Source organism: Corylus avellana, chromosome ca4 (genome assembly GCF_901000735.1).
Source record: "Corylus avellana chromosome ca4, CavTom2PMs-1.0".
Lineage (NCBI taxonomy): Eukaryota > Viridiplantae > Streptophyta > Magnoliopsida > Fagales > Betulaceae > Corylus > Corylus avellana.
Genome location: NC_081544.1, coordinates 35,761,144 through 35,783,131, shown reverse-complemented (window position 1 = coordinate 35,783,131; position 21,988 = coordinate 35,761,144). Strand labels below are relative to the sequence as shown.

The window sequence follows — 21,988 nt, the reverse complement described above, 5'->3', positions numbered from 1 at the left end:
ATTTCTAAGTGTTTTTAAAGCTAAATTTCTTAATCCCTATTTATTGAAGCTCTCTTGTTAACTATTAGTCTTTGTAGTGTTTTTAGACTGTCATACCATATTATTAAATCTCCCTTGGGTTAGTGTTTGAATTATAGATAAATTATTCCTTAGTTTTTTTTTTTTTAATTCGATGTGTTTTGGTGGGGTATTACATTACCTCCCAAAGTATCACTCATTTAATTTTGGCTACCAACTACTTGGGGTATCAGTCATTTGGTTTCGGCTATCAACTACCTAACCGTAATACTTACCACCCGTCTTTAGTTTTTTTTTTGTGTCTGTCAATTTAGATGGAGCTCGCATCACATGCTCCCCACGCGACCTTTTTGAACATAAATTGTCTAAAATGCCCATTTTCTTATGTGATGTCCTTTTTTTTGTTAGGGTTAACAAAATAACTGCACACTAAAAAAAGGTGGGGGAGAGTGGGGTCCGGGCACCCTTGAACATTTTTATGGGGAATATTGTTGAAATATTTTCAAAATAAATATATATATAGATATTATTTTGTGTCTTGGGAATGTTTTAAATGGAAGGTTTTAAAGAGCATTGAATGAAAGTTATCTCACATTGGAAAGAGTGAAAATTTTGTTGGCATTTATAAGTTCCAACAAATTTAAGCTGTTAAATGATCTATGCTAGGGTACACCCTAATACATGTTACCGTATGGTGCGAAGCACTGGACGCACGCGCGCGTGTGGCGTGGGCTGTAGGGCGCTAGTGGCGCCTTGATGGCGCACTTGGCACTTAGCACGAAGCATCGGAGCGATCAGATCATGACCATTCATTTTTGGACGGTCAAGATCGTTCGATCTAGAGGTTTGATCTAAACCGTAGAATGCTTCTTAAGTAGATCCAATGGTTAGATCTACTGGATTGTTGATCTAACGATTGAGATTAAATAATTATTTAATCTAACGGTCAGATTTAAGTGCCAATTGGATTAACAGTTTACAGCAGTTTATATTTCGAAATTCAAAACAGTCGAAATTCAAAACAGCAGTTTTATCTTCGAAATTCAAAATAGCAGTTTTATTTTGAAATTCGAAATTATCTGATAATAGATAATTATCTATGACAATTCAATTCTCTTTAATACCCTTGTTTGAATTTTAAAAATAAGCATTATCCTTTTATTTTTTGTCTTTGATTAGAATAGAAAGTCTAAGGGTATTTTCGGATTTTAATTTCGTTTGTGCATAACGCAGTTAAAAACACAGAGGTTTCTGGGCTCCATTGTATCCTGGAGAAAAATTTGCTGTAAACCCTGTTGCATACCAATTCTGGTGGGGGAAAATATTTTCTTAAGGAAAGTGACGTTGTAACACACATTAGGAGCATTTTCGTTTTCTGTATTTTTCCCTATTTGTTTAACAAATAGTTGGGCTACCCAAAATAAGGTTTTTAGTGGCGGTCAGACCTGAATTGAAATCTTTTCCAATTACTTAAAATTATGGATTCTCATGTTATAAATTGTGGCCCTTCATTTTAAATCGAATAGCCTATAAAATACTAACTACTTTTGTATAACAAAGCATTAAATTTTGATTTTAAGCTGACTTTTGTTTTATCGGGATTTAAATGATTTTATAGACCATTAAATTTAAAATAAATAGTCACAATTTTGTAACATAAATTTTTTTAATTTTAAGTAATTAGAAGGGATTTCAATCCGTAAGACCCTAGTCCCAAGTGGCAGAGGCTCTCCACTACCTTTTGTTTTTTTCTTTCAAGCGTAAAGTTGAGTTGACATTTTGTATATGTTACAACATTTTGTTAATTTAATGTGACATTCTATATAAGTGGCTTAGTTGTTCGACCACCCCAAAAAAGTGGTCTTTAAAAATATCAAGCCATCAAAGTCTGCTTTTAAAATGGTTTTATCAACTATTAATGCAAAAATTCTTTTTTTTTAAAAAAAAACTATTAATACAAAAACAAATGAACTAGAGGCATTTTGGGGTTATTACATTTGAAACACTTGATATAAGTCCCGTCTAAAAAAGACAAATAATAATAATAATGGAGGGCACTAAGTGTCACTATTATGTAGTATGTGGGATTCAAAGTGTCACTTTTAAAACTTTTGAAATATAAGTGTCAAATAAATAATACTTTAGGGAGATAAAGTGCAGTTTTTTTAAAAAATTATGATAAATAAAAATGAGAAAAAAAACACTTTACCTCCTCCACTTAATCTACCATGCTATTCATAATGTCCCATCAATTTTTTAATTTAATTAATGTGCCCCGTCTATCTACTATTGGGGTTGTAATATTCCATTTTGCCCCCCAAAAAAAAACCCATAGAAATCTGGTAAAACAAAAAACCATTTTCCTGGGTTAATTTCTTAATGTATTTCTCTAGAAATTTTTATATTACGTAGGGCAGTTGTTGTTATTTTTGCTTGCAACGTGAGGATATTGCAACCAGAGACGGAGTCAGAGAATATTATGGGCAGGGCCAAGGCATAAACCTAGGAAAAAAAATAAAAAGGCTAAGGCATAAATTTATTTTATTATTATTATTATTATTATTATTATTTTATCATCTAAAGTTGTGGTTCAATAGCCTAAGGAAATCCATAAAGCGGTTAGGTACACACTAGGGTATAAACTAGAAAAAAAAAAGGAAAAAATAAAAAAATAAATTAAAGACCTAGATTGAAAATCACACGAAGAAGAAGCAACAACCATGAGACGAAAACATAGTGAGTTTAAGATAAAAACAAAGCACTACTTTTGTATTGCAAATTGCGTTTTTTCATTTATTTTTCGTTTGGAAAATTAAATCTTGATTGTGGACTTGTGCTTGTATAGGACTAGAATAGTAATGAGATGTACAACTAAATGCTCAAGAAATATAAAATTTAGTAGATAGAGCCAAATCTCAATAGGCAACTAGCTTAATGGGTTATGGACAAAAATAAGGTTACTACAGTTTTTAATGGGCAAGGGTTAAAAGATTTAAGAATGAGTAACCAGTTTATAAATTTTAATGAGTATGGCTCAACATTTTTTTTGGGTATGGGCAGTAGGGCCAAAATATTTAGTAGGTAAGCCAAAATTTTTATTGAATAAGGCCAAAAATATTTATAAGCAGGGCCAAAAGAATTGTGGATAGGGACCAATTTTTATTTTTTCTAGCATACATAGGTAAGGACCAAATATTTAAAAACTAAAGTTTGACCTTAATTTTGAGGGGAGGTGGGGCATGGCCTATACCGGCTCCCCTCATTCCGTCACTGATTGCAACCTCAATGATACATCAACAAGTATATTAACTAAATTAAAAGATTGAAGAAACTTCGCTAATAAAATGGTAGAGTGAAAGAGGTAAGTTTTAGTTTACCCTACTTTTTGTATAATGACTTTTTTTTTTTTTTTGGGTGGACTCGTCGTGGATCGTCACAATAAATAGTAAAGTATTCAACTTGTTTCTCCTCTTTCGGAAGTGGATGGTTTTAATACATTAAAAAAGTAAACCCCATTTGATGTGGAGGGGCATAGTTCTGAATGAGGGGAGACTTTAACCAATGAGCGTGATCCCATGGGACAAGTTTTTTGGAAAAAGTCCTCACTTAGATTTTGTGTTTGGTAGGTGATAATGACAGTGGCAATTAACATTGGGGTAAGCACATTCTGGGAAAATGTTAAGGTCACAACACAAATCTAATTTATGGCAAATTTTTCTTCCACGTGTCATCTAAAAAAAAAAATTGAGAGAGATGATTTTGGGATTCTGAAATTTGGAAAAAAAAACAATTTATTTGGTTTAAAATTCAAATTTTTTTTACACGTAAGAGAAAAGTTGACCATGAATTAAATTTATATTGTGTCCGTATCAAACTTCCACATTTTAACCTTTGATCACAGACAGTAATAACTAATAACATGTGCAAACGTGCTCACGTGGACCTCAAATTAACAATTCTCACTCACCTGACTAATCCACCTGGTGCCAACCTCAATCCACCCCAAACAATTACTTGTTTAATATTAGTTTTAACAAATCCATCTTTCTTCTATTTTAATATATCCGCCGGTAGTGATTTAAGTGAATGACCCACCTCTCACTGTCCACTTATCTATGCACAAATTGCCACACCTCCCATTAAAATAATCCATACCTTCGATCACATCCCATGTTGATTTTATGCCTATTATTTTTATTATTTATCCCAACAATTGGACCCCTTTCTAGTATCATAATGTCAACTTGTCCAACTTGTCCATAAGAATAAGTGAATAACTCCAAACGCTTGATGGAGATTGATTGCAATTAACTCTCTGAATTGGGCAACTCTATAGATTAGGAAAGAGCTTAGTTGTCCAAATTTCAATTCCGCAAAAGTAAAACTATTGGAGATAAGTGAGTCTCATAGCTCATCGTTCTAGCCTCTATGAATTACCCAAATTGCTCAAATCGAATTCAGATTTCCAAACACTTATTTATAATAATAAATTAATAAAATATAAGATTAGCTAATTGTATTATTTGTGGAACATTATAAATTTCAAGTAATATAATAAAAATTATTAAAATAAATTTCAAGTCTTTTTAAATATGATGTAACTTTTAAAATCACCTTATAACATTACTAATAAACTCCGAAGGCGGAGTTGTTATGGCATAATTGCGGCCATATAAGTCCCTAATTGTGTGATGCTGAAGTTTAATTTGGGTTTGGGTTTGAGTTTACTCTGGGTTGACCAAAAGAGACTGGTCAACCTCCGAGCTGAGTCGACTCGCCCTCTCCCTTGCTTTTGATTCCCTTCTTTTACTGCCAAAAAAAAAAAAAAAAAAAAACAGGCAGGCCTGAGGCATAGCATAGAGAGAGAGAGCTAGCTTCATAAGATTAGTGTGAGAGCAAGAAGTACGTTGCGAGCACACGTCGTTTTGGAGCGGAATGGTATGAATCCAAAAGGCTCCGCCAATTCCCAATCGAGCTCGTTGATTATCGTTCTGAGCTACCGAGTAAGCTCTCTGCATTCTATCTTGCTCTTCAACTTTCTAATTTCTGAATCCAAAGAAAGCTCTCTAATTCTCCCAGATTTTCCCTGAAATTTCTCTTTTTGGTTTTCTTCGATTTTTTTTTTTTTCTCTGCAATCTGAAACAAAGAAAGAGATATTTTTGTTCTTTTTGTTTTGGTAAGAAAAATAGGAGTGATAGTAAAGATAAAATGGAGGAGTGGAGTTGATGCCGATATTTTCTAAATTTGGAGAAACATCTGTTTGCGTATTCTGAAATTTCTAGTGTTGGTTTGAACTTTGGAAATGGAAAAAGATGCGTTTGCTTTTCTTCTGGATTTCTATTTTCTCGGGAAAGTTGTGGCTGCAAGAGAAAGCGGTACGACGCCGTTTTACTGACTAAAAAATTTGTCGATGGGAAATCTTTTTTGGTTTTTTGTTTTGCTTCGTTTGTGGTTGGAGTCTGGTACTACAGGAAAGGGGACCAAGACTTTTCCCAAACCAACAAAACCCTAGGCGACTGGGACCAGCACCTACCTAATACTGAGCTTTCATTAATTTTGACAGTTTGCATCAAAGACTGTGCGGTCTCTTCTTGCCCAAAAGCTAGTTTACCTATTTGTCTTCGATGCATTTTTTTTTTTTTTAGTTTTTCAATTTAATGCAATATAGGAAGCATGATAGGATTGATATCATATTTTTGTTATTGGAGCTTGATCAAAGCAGTGTTCAATTCTGCATTTGGTTGCTATATAATTGAGTTTGTTGATAGGTATTTGGTGTGTTTGATTAGGTGGGTGAAGTTGGTGGCATCAATGTGTTACATAAGAAAGGTGGAGAATTGTGGGTTTAGTTGCGGGTATCTGTTGGGTTTGTCTGCTCTTTTAAGGTTTCTAACATTTTGTTGATGGGTTGTTGTGTGTCTTATTTCATGACTGCCTTGTGAGTTAAAACTTCCAGAGGGCATTGAATGTGAATTATTGGAGGTCTAGGCTCTTTGTTTGTTTGAATGCGAATTTACTAAAGGTGAAGGTTTGCTAAGCACGGCTTCCCAGTGTTTGTAAAAAGCTACGCATTTCATATAAATTATTGGAGAGAGAGAGAGAGAGAGAGAAGGGCTGTGTTGCATGAGGGTGAGTAACCGTAGAAATTTAAAGGAATTTGACCATAGGAAGGTGAGTTACTGTAAGTGTTGCAGGGAATCGGGGAACGCTTACCGTCTTTACTGGGGGAAAAGGTGATTTTATTTTTTGAATGGTGGGCTCTTTGGAGTACCTGACTCAGAAGTCATGGCTAGGATCTCTAGAACACGAAAGATAGCAGATAACGTGTGGACTTAGCTAATAGGATAGGGCAGGCGAGGCAAACTGAGATCTGCTAGTTTATCTTCGTCATGGTGAAAGAGATGGGAATTCTTTTTGGAATATATCTTGAGCTGTGTACGTAGGGAGGGAACAAGACGAGCACTTTGACATTGTTTTCTGAAAGGGAAATCGGATTTGCTTCCTGTGATATAACCACCATCCGAAGCACAAAAGAGAGGCCTAGTCCTTTCATTATGTGAGTTTTGAAGGTAATGCATGCTCAGATGTTCTTGATAGATATGAGCTAGCTTTTGATTTGGCTTATTCTGCTGCCGCTTCGTTTTAGTGTCTCCTAACAGTGTACTCTTCCTACCGCGTCTGTGAATTTAAGGTGCTTTGGTTTGTTTCCATAGAATCTGAACAAACTCAAATTTAACCCCGAGTAATGCTTGCAGGGTGCAGTGACCAGTTGCTTATGCATCTTTTGGAGACGGGTGTGTGATACAAATTTATGAGCTCCCTGTTGCTAATGGAGTGGAATGAGAAATCCGCCTCACAGTGGGAGTGGGAGAACCTATTCATGTTCAATACAAAAGCAACTGAAAATTCTAAATTGCAACCAACAGAATGGGGTATGGAAGGAGATCAAGGAATTAATTCTGTTTCTTTTTATGCATCCGGGAGTGGTAGAGGTAGTGGTGGGTCTGACCCTGAGCTGGGATATACTTCTCTATCAAAAAGCTCAAAATCAGCTTCTGTAAATTCATCAATAGGTGAAAGTAAGGCATCCAAACTCACTTTCGAGGCATTCGGAGGTTTTCCAAATGGTTTAAACAGTAAGAAAGAGTTGGCCAAGGTTGAACCAAATGAAACTTCTCCAACACTTGAGCCTTCATCTGGTTCTGGTGAGCCATTGCTCAGTCTAAAGCTTGGTAAGCAGATGTACTTTGAAGATGCTTGTGTAGGAGGCAATACAGAGTCCTCAAGTTTATCTATGATTCCCATGTCATCCAACACCGCAGCTAAGAAATTTAAGTCCAGTTATCAGGGTACACACCCACCACACTGCCAAGTTGAAGACTGTAACCTTGACCTCTCATCAGCAAAAGATTACCATCGCAAACACAGAGTTTGTGAAAGTCATTCCAAATCCCCAAAGGTCATTGTAGGTGGTCGGGAACGTCGGTTTTGTCAGCAATGTAGCAGGTAAAAGTTTCTTATAAAATGGTAGTTACATTGGAACATAGTAAAATCCAGCAAATATTTGAGAGACTGTTATTTTATTGTCTTCTCATAGTCACTCTTGATCTGTTGTTATTTTGAAAAATAATAACTTCTCATGTTTCATGATTAATATATCAATCAATCAAAATTGGTTTAAAGTCTTAGCTCATCTGAATAAGTTTGGTACTAGTAACCATATTATTTGCTATGCTGAAGGTTCCATGGTCTGTCCGAGTTTGATGAAAAGAAGCGAAGCTGTCGCAGGCGTCTTTCTGATCATAACGCTAGGCGGCGCAAGCCACAGCCAGAAGCAGTCCGGTTAAATTCAGCAAGGCTGCCTTCATCACTTTATGGTACTAGATTTAAACTTGGTATCTAACTATTTTTTTTTTTTTTCTTTTCTTTTCCTAGTATAGAGTTACCTGGATTGGTTTCTCATATAAACATGCTGTTACACACATTGGTATTAATTTTAATACCCCATCCACTTTCTTGAATCAATAAATTATGCATTAAGGTGATTTCTGTAACAATTTGTGATATAATCATCTCAACTCAAATGTCTTTTACTAAATATAAGGTTCTACTATCTTATAAAATATTCTACTATAAAACTCAGTCTCACCTAGTTAGGAGCTTATGTGGGATTTAGTACTCATAAGCACCTTTATAATCTACTCACTCAATGTGGGATTAAATTTCTAAGATGTCACAATCTCCCCCACTCAAATCCCCTATGTCCTTGCCATAGCCCATGTCATGTAGTGCCTAAGCGCCATATGGTGCTATTAGGTTGTTTTGATACCATTTGTAATGATTTAAGAAAAACGCTAGTCAAATTTGCTGCATCACTCCAATAAGACTAGTCAAATTACAATTAGAGCTCTTTAGAATCACATATAAAACCAGTCTTACCCAATAAGGAACTAATGTGGGATTTAGCACTCATGAACACCTTTATAATTCACACACCCAATGTGGGATTAACTTTATGGAGTGTCACAATAACAACTTGTGAATTTGTGGCAATGTGGTGCCTTTTGGATATGTCATATATGTAATGATGAAATGGCAAGGGTGTCGCAAAAATTGCTGGATTTATATGGAGCTGGGGAATAAAGAGCTTAATTTATGGAGTTCCTCTAAAGTCAAATAATGTTGTCTTTCCCTTTTTTCTAATAGCTTGGATATTTAAAATTTCTTAATTTAGAAACTGCAAATGCAAATTCACAATTTACTTAGAGCAATCTTATCCTTAACAAACTCACCCAATAATAGCACAATGACATTTTGGCATCCTCCATACTTCATCTCAACATGGAATGCAGAATCTGGTCGGAAGAACAGTGGAACCATTGAAATAGTTCTTCTCTGATATTATGATAAGTTTTTTTCCTCCCCTTGCGCTTTTAATGAATTTGCTATACGGGGGAGGGGATTTTGGTTACGATTGGAAAAGTATTGCAGTTGTGGTCCTTAAAAGAAGGGCAGTCATTAGTAAGGTCTTCTCTTGTAATAAGACTTGTATAGTGGCAGTCAAGAAAGGCTTGTATGCTTTAAAGGGGCACTGGTGGAACAGATCTGTGTTTAATGTTGTTTAAGTGTAGGATACACCTGTAATCTCAATTTAGAGGGAGTAAGTTAGACTAAAGGTAGAAAACCGTAGGTATATATGTTGTAATGCTGCGAACAGAAGTTGAGGTAAATGGAGAGCTAGGAATTGTTTAGGGCACCTGCTGTACTCAAGCTGTGAAGTGAGTAGTTGATGCCTGGTAGGCTGGTGTTGACCTTTTAGTTCTTAACTAGTTAAACATATTGTTCCTCTGTTTTAGAAGATTCTTGGTAGTCAATCACTTTGATTGTCATTGTTTTCTTTAATCTGTGTTCATCGTCTTTGTTCTATCATTTAATTCAAGTAAGATCTATGTTTATGCATTCTTAACAGCCAGTTAATAGCAGAATTGCTATTCTGTTGTATGAGTTACATTATGATAAATGCCATGCACAATAAGGTCTATTATTAATACAACCACTTATGATAACGCAGTTAGCTTTATTATTGAACCAAAACCCATCCATTGAGTTTGTCATAATTTGTGACTTTCTCTACAGATGGGAAACAACAGATGAGCCTTGTCTTTGACAGAGTGCCACTTGTTTACTCAAGGGCTGCTGCTAATTTGACTTGGGAGGACATATGCAGCGGTAAGTTTACCCAATCAAAAGAGCATCCTCTGAAGCCTGTGAAAGCAAGAGACACTGATATGCCATTGCATTTGCCCAGCAATGAAATGCCAAGCGTCATCACGACACTCTGTCATGATTCCACTATGCTCTTGCCATCCAAGGGCACCATATCTGAGGTTCTCAACCCAGGTTTGTTTTTTGCTTCCTCTCAGAGAACTTAGCCTTACAAAATATTCGTTCAATTTTAGATTAACTTGTGAAATGGTTTTGGATTTTCAGAACTGAACCAATGGCTTAGTTGTCATATAGACTTGAGATTGCTCACTTGATTAGACAACTAACTATCATGCATGCTTCAATGGCCATTAGGAAAAAAATGCAACATGATTAGATAGCCTTCAGTATCTTGTTTTTAGCATAAATGAGATTGTTGGAAACGCATCCAGATCTAGGCATTATGGAACTTTGTCTTGATAAGCATTTGAAAAGCAAGAAGCATAATTCCTCAAATCTAGCAGAGCACAATGGAGATTGGAAGAGTTCTTACTGTTCTAATCTCCATTGTGCCTGCTAGATTTGATTAATCATTTTGGTAAGACTCGAGGGAAGAAATTTGATAAATACATGGTAGGTGGTTTTGTTCAAGAAAGTAATCTTCAAATTTGTGACTGACAAGAAAGGCTAGCCTTAGCCATCTTAAAGAAAACCGTACAATAAACTGATGGCATATTTTCTCAATTCTGGTGTATTATGAAAATAATTTACATACGAGGAAGTGCTGAATATTGTAAAGTATCCAGTGGCAAAAACATAGAGCTTCTGGTTGTTAAGGAGTTGTCTAAAATAATTTAGACATAATTAAAGGAGTATGCTGGCACCTCTGAGAAGAGTGACCCCGAAAGACTTTGGTATTGTTGAGAAACTCTAGATAATTCTTTAGAAAAGATTTGGAGCATATAAGCTAACTGAAACAAAGGTCCCAAAATTGTTGCAGAGACTAATGTTGCCTTTTTCCAATGGATGGAGACAGGAATTCTTGTGTTAAACCTTTCATGTTTGTCTAAAGGTGTGCACCTAAAATGGTAGGCGGCTACATTTTGCAGGTTTACAAGAACCCATGACCTCCACCGAGCTGGATGCAACACAGGTTTTTGGACGTGCTCTCTCTCTTCTGTCAACCGATTCTTGGGGTTCACGTGAGTCAAAACCAGCTCCGCACCCACACGCCAACCATACAAGTCATTCTAGTATGCCGCAGCCTGTGATGACCGAGGGCTTGCCACATGCTTCATCAGAACAATGGCGGACCTTACAGCAGTCCACTGATTCCCGGTCTCATATCTTTAGTTCAACCAATAATGGCAGCAGCCATTTTCAAGAATTTCAGCTGTTCAAAGCGCCATACGAGTTTGGCTTTTGATCCAACCAATTGGATTGACAAACACAATACCCATCCAACTGTTTCTAGACTAATTACCTCACATATATTCAGGTGAGTTCTCTTTTGGTTTTTCTTTAGTTTACAGTGCCTCTATCAGATGTTTGGTTATTCCTAATAGGTTAACGAGTGTGTATATGCATGCTTGCAGACAGGCCTATGTGACTCATCTGGAAGTTAATTCCATGGCTAAAAGTTAGTTCCCTTTCTTTTTCTGCTTTTTTAGACGCATATCCGAAGTTCTCTTAACAGGAATTCCAAATATGTATGGGAACATTGCACGACTTAACATTTAGCTCTGTGCTAAAAATATCTTTCTTGTGTCTAGAAACACTGCAAGTAGAGGGCCATTAGTTTATACAAACACTCTTAACCCGTTTACTTCAAGGAAATTTCAAAGTAGGGAAGGAACCCTATTGCTTGTAAAATTTGAAGTACTTTCTGTGTTATCAGCGGACCCAACATTACAAGGCTCCGTATGTTAAACTGTTGTTTTCTAGCTTTTGTTTTTGCTTCTAAAAACAACAGTTTTCACTTTTATATTACATCAAAATACTTTTTCAAACAAAAAAACGCACTCTAAAACACATTACTCACAAACTGACATGCATGTTTGTTGTAGAGGAATCAGGAGGAAATAAGCCTCATTCTCGAAAGCAACTTTATAGAGCAATGTTTTACATAGAGAAGCAAAAAGAAAAGAAATTTTTGGGATCTCTTTCTCTGAGACAGGGAAACCAATCTTGTCATATAATACAAGCATTCCTCTTCCGGAAACTTTAAATTTTTATTTACATTCTTTCACATTTGCTCAAATCCGAAAAATCTTAATCACAGCAAGCACAACACACGAAAGCTTTGGCTTAAATATACAAATAAGATATACAAGTAAGCATTTCAAGGGCGGAACTTGCAAATAGGCTTTAGCTCCTCTGCCGGTTTGTCACCACCAGCAAGGCCACTGTCCACCCATGCTGAGTAACCCCCTCCCATATTCGTCACACGTGCATAGCCCTGCCACCACCAATAGACCATATTTTTATCCTTTAATATTGACTTGGCAGTTTCAACCAACACTTGGATGTTAGTTCTTGTTTTTTTTAAAAAAAAAGTCTAACCATTACCAAAAGAGGCCATTTTGGCTTTCAAAGTAAGGGTTAACCATTTATGGAACAAGTTGAAGGTATTAGTTACACAACCATAATGTTTGTTAAAAATTTTGTTTTAACTCAAAACACAAGATACCCAAAATTGTTTGCACCTTTATCTTACATCATGATAATTTTTCAAACAAAAAACGTCTCTCAAAACACATTAACAAATATATATATATATATATATATATATATATATATATGCCCCAAAAACTTTTGAAATAAACTTACTGCATTAAGAAGATCAACACAAGCACGAAGTGATCTGCCTCCGCTATTGCAACCCTTCAAAATGTTGAGAAAAACAATAATAATAATAGCAAACTTTCTTTTATTTCTAATCATCAGCAGGTGGTACGATTAGGTGTTGTACTTGCATATGCAGTTTTGGTTTAGGTTCCCAACCTCAGCCATGACTTTTATTGTGTATCTTCTTCTACTTTTCCCTAATATCTATCTTTAGTATTCTAAAAAAGGTTTCCAAAGAACCAAAACTATACACCATATAGTTTTACGACATGCCATATACAAAATATCAATATATTATCGTACGACATGCCACCCCTTGGAAAATAATGGAAAATGTGAGTAATAGGTTTACCACGACTAAGTGATCCTCCTTCTTGCAAATGGCAGCTACTTGTGTGAGAAAGTTATGGTTTTTCACTCTTCCTGTTTAAACCAAGAAATATAAGAAATATTAACGTATGAGAGACATTTGGTGAAGTTTCGAACACTCATTTTTGTCTTTCAGCTCGACCGCATTAGAAGTCAAAAAAACTTCCAACCATTGAGCCGATAGGTCAGATTAAGTCGGGTTTAAGGTGTCATAATGGAAACAAAGGTGCGTGGTTATGTCCACTTTCATATATAAAATTGGACATTGTGGATAATATTATAAGCAAGAAATTTGCTATTACCTTCTTGGGTGATGAACATGTAAGGAACATTTAAAGCGTTATTGATGTGGCTCTTGTTGAACTCCTCTGCCGACCTATTAAACATAAATTCATGTATTTTACCACATTATTATGTATCATAAAATCCCAACAGAATGATAAAAACTAATATTTAAGATCGCACCTCACATCTACATAACGGTAACCTAAGCCAATAAGATCTTTAGTAGCATGCACATCGACGGTATTAACATCTCCAAGTCTACAACGAGCAACAAGAGAAGTCTTAACACAAATCACAACCAAAGAAATAACAAGTATTGATGATAGTGATAGTCTTACTGTCACGGGGCAAATTTTTCGCACCAAACAAGCCACGTGATGGCCCTTAGCAAAGCACCAAGCAGTGCCAAGGCAGCCAACACACCAACAGAGGTTAGGGAAGGGTAATCACAACACAACAGAATTTTACAGGAGCAACACCTCCCAACTTTTACACTCAACCAAACCGAATGTACAAAGACAATGACCAGGGCCCTTACAACACAATGGAACCCTTAGCCACAATATGAACTCAGCCCACCAAGGCTTACAATAGGAAATCACATGCACTCATGTTTCCTCACAGCAGCTCCCTCACAAGACTCCTTCACAATGTAGCTTCCAGCTTTTTGAATGAGAGCCCCAGCAGCCCTCTTATAGCCACCAGGAGGGAGAGCTTTGCTGCTGTGGGCTGCCACCTGGCTGCAGCCCACAGCATGGTGCAACAAGGTCACTTCCAGCAGCAACCTGCCACCTGGATCGTGCTCCCTGGTCCATTTGAATTCGCCCACTGCCCTTGCTTTGCTTGCTGCCCCAAGGCAGCCCTTGCAGGCACACTTGCAAGCATGGTAGAACACCATGCTGCCCACTGTAGCAGGCCATCATCAGGCAAGGGGCTTGGCCAGCGCCCCACACAAGCCCACTGCCACACTCAAGCTTGTTCTAGCATCCCAGCTCCACTGCAAGGCCATCATTGAACCATGGCATAGCAGGTTCTCTCCAGCAAGGCAAGGCAGGGGCGCCATGTGGCTGGTGCAGCAAGCCACACCATGCCTTAGTCAAACAGCACCATAACTTGGACAGGGCAGTGCCACCACGTGGCCACTGCCTGCAGGCACTTCTCCAGCATTTCTCAAGGACATCTTGGGCGCCATGTGGCCCCTCTCAGCAGCATACAGCACCATGGTCAGACAGACAAGCATACAAAGGGCCTGGGCCACGCCCAGCCCACTCACACAAGCCATCCCAGCACCCATGCGCCCCACAGCAGCTCTTGGGCCATCAGTAGCATGCCCAAGCACCTTGACAATGCATGGGCCATCGCCCAACCAAACAATCAGCAGGGCTGGAACAAATCCAACCTTCATCTTAGCCCAAAGCATGCCTCCCTCATGCCAGGGCATGGTGGTCAGCAAGGGTGTTTGGCAAACCCAAGCTGCCACCATGACAGCCATGTCACGGCTGTGACAAACCACCCCCACCAGATGAAGTCGACGCCCTCGTCGACTGGGTGGCTAGATACTCTAGGACTTTGTCCTCAAACTGCCATAGGGTGGTGTCCCTTTCCCATGTTGCCTCTGAGATGGGTGAGCCTCTCCACTGAACCAGATAAAATGTTCTCCAATTATTCTTGTGTTGGCCCTCCCTTTTGTGGTCCAAAATTTTCTCCACTTTCTGTTCAAACTCCTTCTGAACATTGGGTGGTGCTCTTCTTGGTTTACCACGGCTTGGCTCCTCAACATCTTCATGGTATGGCTTGAGGAGACTCACATGGAAGGTGGGATGCACCTTCAATCTTTCAGGCAGCTTCAATCGATAGGCAACATTGCCTACTCTTTTTACCACCTCAAAGGGACCATCATACTTGGGCATCAGCCCCTTGTGTATCACTCCCCTTCGAAATTTCCTCAGAATTTTGTGGGGTAGCTTCAGCATCACCTTGTCCCCACCAGAAAACTCCAAGTGTCGCCGCTTCTCATCGGCAAACTTCTTCATACGTTTCTGAGCTTTGGCCAAACTGTCCTTGGCATGTTCCAGCAACTCTTGCCTTTCTCTAACAAATCTGAAGGCAGCAGGACATCTTCCTCCTGTTTTTTGTGCTCAACTTCATGAGGGGCCAAGGGTTGATGGCCAAAAACCAGCTCAGATGGACTCATCCCGGTTGCAGAGGACTTGTTCAAGTTGTATGCAAACTGGGCAACGTCCAACAATTCCAACCAATTTTTCTGGTTTGTTGAAGCATAATGCCTCAAGTAGTCTTCAAGCAAAGCATTGACCCTTTCTGTCTGCCCATCTGTTTGAGGGTGATAGCCAGTAGAGAACTTCAATTCTGACCCCATCATGTTGAACAAGGCAGTCCAAAACCGCCCAGTAAACCTGGGATCTCTATCACTCACAATGTCTTCAGGCAGCCCAAAGATCTTCACTACTTGGGCAAAGAATAGCTTGGCAGCCAACTCAGCAGGGCAACTTGCTGGCACTGCAATAAAGACTGCATACTTTGAGAATCTGTCCACAACCACCATCACAGCATTCATCCCTTCCACAGCAGGGAAACCCCCAAGGAAATCCATGGAAACTGAGGCCCAAGGCCTGTCTGGAACAGGGAGAGGTTGCAGTAGGCCAGCTTCCCTCCTTTACTCCCCCTTGTCCTGTTGGCACACCAGACAAGTCTTCACATACAGCTCCACTTCTTCCCCCAGGCGAGGCCAATAATAAGCTCTGGACAGAAGAGCAAACATCCTTTCCCTCCCAGGATGTCCAGCCCATTTGGAGTCATGAGTCTCCTTCAATAGCTCACGTCGATGGCCTTTGGCATACAACAAGCCATCTTCCAGCCAATACCGACGAACGATACCTTGCTTGACTGATTCTGCTAGCTTCAGATAACCATTATCAGTCTTTGCTGCCTCCTTGATTCTGTCCAAGAAGTTGGACTCAACTCTGGACAAAGCAGCAACTACCTCGTCAGCATGCTTGCAGTTCAATGCATCAGCAACCTGGTTGTGTTTGCCAGGTTTGTGTACCCACACAAAGTCATACTCTTGTAAAAACTCCTGCCATCGAGCCTGTTTTGCTGACAACTTCTTTTGAGTTTGAAAGAAGGTGTTGGCAGCATTGTCGGTGCGAACCACAAACTTGGTTCCCAGCAAGTATACTCTCCATACTAGCAAACAATGAACAACAGCCAGCATTTCTTTCTCATGGGCAGAATACCTCTGCTCAGCCTCCTTCAACTTTCTGCTCTCATAGGCAACTGGATGCCCTTCTTGCACCAACACACCCCCAATGGCTCTATCTGAGGCATCAGTGTGTACTTCGAATGGTAGTTCAAAGTCAGGCAGGTGCAGGACAGGTTCACTTGCAACAGCAGCTTTCAACTTGTCGAAGGCGGCCTGGCATTGATCTGTCCAACGCCACTGCCTATCTTTCTTCAGCAGGTCAGTGAGGGGAGCTGCCTTCTTTGAATAGGCAGCAATGAACTTTCTGTAATAGTTGGCCAGCCCAAGGAACGAGCGCAATCCCGACATTGTCTTGGGTGGTGACCAGTCTTGGATGGCCTTCACCTTGCCTTCATCCATTAATATCTTCCCTGCACTGATTTTGTGGCCTAGGAACAGAATCTCCCTGCGAGCAAACTCACACTTCTCTTTCTTTACATAAAGAGAGTTCTCCCTCAACCGAGTTAGAACCAACCTTAGATGGCTTAAATGATTAACAAAAGACTCACTGTATACCACAATGTCATCAAGATAGACAACCACAAATTTATCTATGTAATCATAAAAGACATCATTCATAAGGTTGCAAAAGGTAGCAGGGGCATTGGTGAGGCCAAAAGGCATCACAAGAAATTCAAAAGAGCCATACCGAGTTACACAGGTTGTCTTGGGCTCATCCCCCTCTGCAATTCTCACTTGCCAATAACCAGAACGCAAGTCCAGCTTGGTGTAGTAGGATGCCCTGCTCAATCGATCGAAGGGGTCTTGGATAAGGGGCACAGGGTATTTGTTCTTCACTGTAACCTTGTTCAAAGCCCTATAATCCACACACATTCGAAGCGATCCATCCTTCTTCTTTTGGAAGAGCACTGGGGCACCATAGGGAGCTTTGGAGGGCTGGATGAAACCTGTTTCCAGCAACTCAGTAAGCTGCCTCTGCAATTCTGCCAACTCTTTTGGCGACATTCTGTATGGTGCACGAGCAGGTGGTGTTGAACCAGGCAGCAACTCAATTCTATGGTCAACATTTCGTCTAGGAGGAAGAGTTTTGGGCAACTCAGGAGGCATGACATCCTCAAACTCTTCCAACAAACTCAGCACCTGTTCTGGTGCATCCACACACGACTCCTCCTTGACTTCTCTCAAAGCAGCCAAGTAAGTAACATCTCCTCTTCTCAGGCCATGTTTGAGTTGCATGGCTGAGAGGGCACCATCCTTACTACTGCCATGGGGAGGTGGTGCCTCCTTAATGGCCTTCACATAGCAAGGGTGTGCCTTGTCCATGATCAACATTCCCCTCAAAAAGGGCATGGGTGCTGCCTCAGCCAGCACAAAGAACTCATTTCCAAGAATAATATCAAAATCATCCAAGGGAACCACAAGAAAGTTTACCTCTCCTGTCCACTCTCCGACCTTCAAGGAGACTGCATGAGCAATACCCACCACTGGCTGGGCTTCTGAGTTCACTGCCTTCAGCTTGCTTGGGCACTTGCTCAGCTTTAGCCCCAACCTAGTTATCATGCGTGCTGCCACGAAGTTGTGTGTAGCCCCTGTGTCTAGCATGGCCATGGACTTTGAGGAGTTGGCCTCCACAGGAACATACATTAGCACAGTAGATGGTTCTGCCTTTAGAGCATTCAACCGCATCTGGAGGGGGTTCATTCGAGCTTGAAATTCCCCACCCCCAGCTTCTGGACCTTCCTCTGTGACTAGAGCATTCAGCTTCTCCTTCTTTGGGCAATCCCTTGCCCTATGGGGACCATTGCATATGAAGCAACCAAGATTGTTCTTGTTGGGCTGCGGTTTGTCAACAACCCTGCCCTTGCCCTTCTCGGTTTTCCCCTTGAACTTGGGCTTCTCATTGCCCATCTTCTTCTTACCCTTGTCTTTCGACTTAGGTTTAGGTTTCTCCCCATCTTCTTTGCTCTGTCGAAAATCAACCAAGGCATCAGCAGCAGCCATGGCAGATGGGAGGTCACGTACCCCCTGCCTTCTTAGCTCAAGTTGAGCCCACACTTGTAATCCTGATGTGAAATTGTATAGTTTGTCGGCCTCCGACATGTCTCTGATATCCAGCATCAAAGAACTAAACTGTTTCACATACTCCCTTACTGAGGTTGTGTGCTTCAACTTCTTGAGGGAGTCCCTTGCAACCCATGCAGTGTTGCAAGGAAGAAACTGATCTCTCAGCTCCTTTCGAAGTGCTTCCCAGTTGGTGATCTTTGGCCTACCAGAATCGTCATCTTCCCTGGTACGCCACCATAGCTTTGCATCGCCATCCAGATACATGGTGGTGATGGTGACACGTTCTGTTTCTGGAATACGAGCAGCCCGAAAATACTGCTCCATATCCCATAGGAAGTTTTCCAACTCCTTAGCACTTCTAGCACCCCCAAAGGGCTTAGGTTCTGGAACCTTCAGCTTGGCCGTGGCCTCCCCACCAGTAGGTAAGCCACGAATAGCCCTTTTGAGAATGTCTAAATCAGCATCAAAGCGGGCTGAAAACCCTTTGATATCATCTTGCATGGACTCGATCTCTTCACCCATACCTTCAAACCGGTGAGCTGCAAGGTCAGCTTGCTCCTCAGCTCTTTCTTCCAACCGTTGCAAGGCATTTGCACTATGGGCATCAAGGGACGACTGCAAGTCTGAGATAGACTTCTGAGCAGCAGCCAACTGCTCCATAATAGTAGTGGAGGAGGACTCCTCCGCAGGAACACCTAGCAAGGCTTCAAGCCTGGCTACTCTTTCCCGCAAGTCTTGTGTAGAGCCACCTGCCATGACCCCAACCGTGCTCTGATACCAATTGTCACGGGGCAAATTTTTCGCACCAAACAAGCCACGTGATGGCCCTTAGCAAAGCACCAAGCAGTGCCAAGGCAGCCAACACACCAACAGAGGTTAGGGAAGGGTAATCACCACACAACAGAATTTTACAGGAGCAACACCTCCCAACTTTTACACTCAACCAAACCGAATGTACAAAGACAATGACCAGGGCCCTTACAACACAATGGAACCCTTAGCCACAATATGAACTCAGCCACCAAGGCTTACAATAGGAAATCACATGCACTCATGTTTCCTCACAGCAGCGCCCTCACAAGACTCCTTCACAATGTAGCTTCCAGCTTCCTTTGAATGAGAGCCCCAGCAGCCCTCTTATAGCCACCAGGAGGGAGAGCTTTGCTGCTGTGGGCTGCCACCTGGCTGCAGCCCACAGCATGGTGCAACAAGGTCACTTCCAGCAGCAACTTGCCACCTGGATCGTGCTCCCTGGTCCATTTGAATTCGCCCACTGCCCTTGCTTTGCTTGCTGCCCCAAGGCAGCCCTTGCAGGCACACTTGCAAGCATGGTAGAACACCATGCTGCCCACTGTAGCAGGCCATCATCAGGCAATGGGCTTGGCCAGCGCCCCACACAAGCCCACTGCCACACTCAAGCTTGTTCTAGCATCCCAGCTCCACTGCAAGGTCATCATTGAACCATGGCATAGCAGGTTCTCTCCAGCAAGGCAAGGCAGGGGCGCCATGTGGCTGGTGCAGCAAGCCACACCATGCCTTAGTCAAACAGCACCATAACTTGGACAGGGCAGTGCCACCACGTGGCCACTGCCTGCAGGCACTTCTCCAGCATTTCTCAAGGACATCTTGGGCGCCATGTGGCCCCTCTCAGCAGCATGCAGCACCATGGTCAGACAGACAAGCATACAAAGGGCCTGGGCCACGCCCAGCCCACTCACACAAGCCATCCCAGCACCCATGCGCCCCACAGCAGCTCTTGGGCCATCAGTAGCATGCCCAAGCACCTTGACAATGCATGGGCCATCGCCCAACCAAACAATCAGCAGGGCTGGAACAAATCCAACCTTCCTCTTAGCCCAAAGCATGCCTCCCTCATGCCAGGGCATGGTGGTCAGCAAGGGTGTTTGGCAAACCCAAGCTGCCACCATGACAGCCATGTCACGGCTGTGACAAACCCCCCCCACCAGATGAAGTCGACGCCTTCGTCGACTGGGTGGCTAGATACTCCAGGACTTTGTCCTCAAACTGCCATAGGGTGGTGTCCCTTTCCCATGTTGCCTCTGAGATGGGTGAGCCTCTCCACTGAACCAGATAAAATGTTCTCCAATTCTTCTTGTGTTGGCCCTCCCTTTTGTGGTCCAAAATTTTCTCCACTTTCTGTTCAAACTCCTTCTGAACATTGGGTGGTGCTCTTCTTGGTTTACCACGGCTTGGCTCCTCAACATCTTCATGGTATGGCTTGAGGAGACTCACATGGAAGGTGGGATGCACCTTCAATCTTTCAGGCAGCTTCAATCGATAGGCAACATTGCCTACTCTTTTTACCACTTCAAAGGGACCATCATACTTGGGCATCAGCCCCTTGTGGATCACTCCCCTTCGAAATTTCCTCAGAATTTTGTGGGGTAGCTTCAGCATCACCTTGTCCCCAACAGAAAACTCCAAGTGTCGCCGCTTCTCATCGGCAAACTTCTTCATACGTTTCTGAGCTTTGGCCAAACTGTCCTTGGCATGTTCCAGCAACTCCTGCCTTTCTCTAACAAATCTGAAGGCAGCAGGACATCTTCCTCCTGTTTTCTGTGCTGCAACTTCATGAGGGGCCAAGGGTTGATGGCCAAAAACCAGCTCAGATGGACTCATCCCAGTTGCAGAGGACTTGTTCAAGTTGTATGCAAACTGGGCAACTTCCAACAATTCCAACCAATTTTTCTGGTTTGTTGAAGCATAATGCCTCAAGTAGTCTTCAAGCAAAGCATTGACCCTTTCTGTCTGCCCATCTGTTTGAGGGTGATAGCCAGTAGAGAACTTCAATTCTGACCCCATCATGTTGAACAAGGCAGTCCAAAACCGCCCAGTAAACCTGGGATCTCTATCACTCACAATGTCTTCAGGCAGCCCAAAGATCTTCACTACTTGGGCAAAGAATAGCTTGGCAGCCAACTCAGCAGGGCAGCTTGCTGGCACTGCAATAAAGACTGCATACTTTGAGAATCTGTCCACAACCACCATCACAGCATTCATCCCTTCCACAGCAGGGAAACCCCCAACGAAATCCATGGAAACTGAGGCCCAAGGCCTGTCTGGAACAGGGAGAGGTTGCAGCAGGCCAGCTTCCCTCCTTTGCTCCCCCTTGTCCTGTTGGCACACCAGACAAGTCTTCACATACAGCTCCACTTCTTCCCCTAGGCGAGGCCAGTAATAAGCTCTGGACAGAAGAGCAAACATCCTTTCCCTCCCAGGATGTCCAGCCCATTTGGAGTCATGAGACTCCTTCAATAGCTCACGTCGTATGGCACCAGCAGGGACATATAATCGATGGCCTTTGGCATACAACAAGCCATCTTCCAGCCAATACCGACGAACGATACCTTGCTTGACTGATTCTGCTAGCTTCAAATAAGCATTATCAGTCTTTGCTGCCTCCTTGATTCTGTCCAAGAAGTTGGACTCAACTCTGGACAAAGCAGCAACCACCTCAT

The 21,988-nt window shown here is 41.4% G+C and overlaps 2 protein-coding genes across 3 annotated transcripts in view; one reads left to right on the top strand and one right to left on the bottom strand.

Annotated features, from left to right (window-relative positions):
- The first annotated feature begins 4,863 nt into the window (after positions 1-4,863).
- LOC132179293 (squamosa promoter-binding-like protein 12) lies at positions 4,864-11,598 on the top strand. 2 transcript variants are annotated; one of them, XR_009439904.1, is made up of 6 exons: positions 4,864-5,021; positions 6,775-7,525; positions 7,760-7,896; positions 9,656-9,919; positions 10,834-11,222; positions 11,320-11,598. XR_009439904.1 is itself a non-coding variant. In XM_059591998.1 (5 exons), the coding sequence occupies exons 2-5, from the start codon at positions 6,831-6,833 to the stop codon at positions 11,148-11,150; spliced, it is 1,413 nt and encodes a 470-aa protein (XP_059447981.1). In that variant the 5' UTR covers positions 4,864-5,021; positions 6,775-6,830; the 3' UTR covers positions 11,151-11,598. The 2 variants fall into 2 exon arrangements, 1 of the variants encoding a protein (XP_059447981.1); XM_059591998.1 differs by having other exon boundaries at positions 10,834-11,598.
- Positions 11,599-11,904: 306 nt separating this feature from the next.
- LOC132179349 (protein HIGH ARSENIC CONTENT 1, mitochondrial) overlaps positions 11,905-21,988 on the bottom strand; it is a 10,506-nt gene continuing 422 nt past the window's right edge. Inside the window, exons 2-6 of the mRNA XM_059592052.1 lie at positions 13,406-13,483; positions 13,243-13,316; positions 12,924-12,994; positions 12,554-12,607; positions 11,905-12,182 (exon numbers count right to left, since the gene is read on the bottom strand). Of these exons, the coding sequence (XP_059448035.1) occupies positions 12,066-12,182; positions 12,554-12,607; positions 12,924-12,994; positions 13,243-13,316; positions 13,406-13,483 (394 nt within the window). The 3' untranslated portion in view covers positions 11,905-12,065. The remainder of the gene's footprint in view (positions 12,183-12,553; positions 12,608-12,923; positions 12,995-13,242; positions 13,317-13,405; positions 13,484-21,988) is intronic.

Excerpts from the sequence above, each read along its gene's own strand:
- LOC132179293 (XM_059591998.1), top strand. The coding sequence starts at position 6,831 with ATGAGCTCCCTGTTGCTAATGGAGTGGAATGAGAAATCCGCCTCACAG. Across the intron at positions 7,526-7,759 it reads TTTTGTCAGCAATGTAGCAG|GTTCCATGGTCTGTCCGAGT; the intron begins GTAAAAGTTTCT and ends GCTATGCTGAAG. Across the intron at positions 7,897-9,655 it reads GCTGCCTTCATCACTTTATG|ATGGGAAACAACAGATGAGC; the intron begins GTACTAGATTTA and ends CTTTCTCTACAG.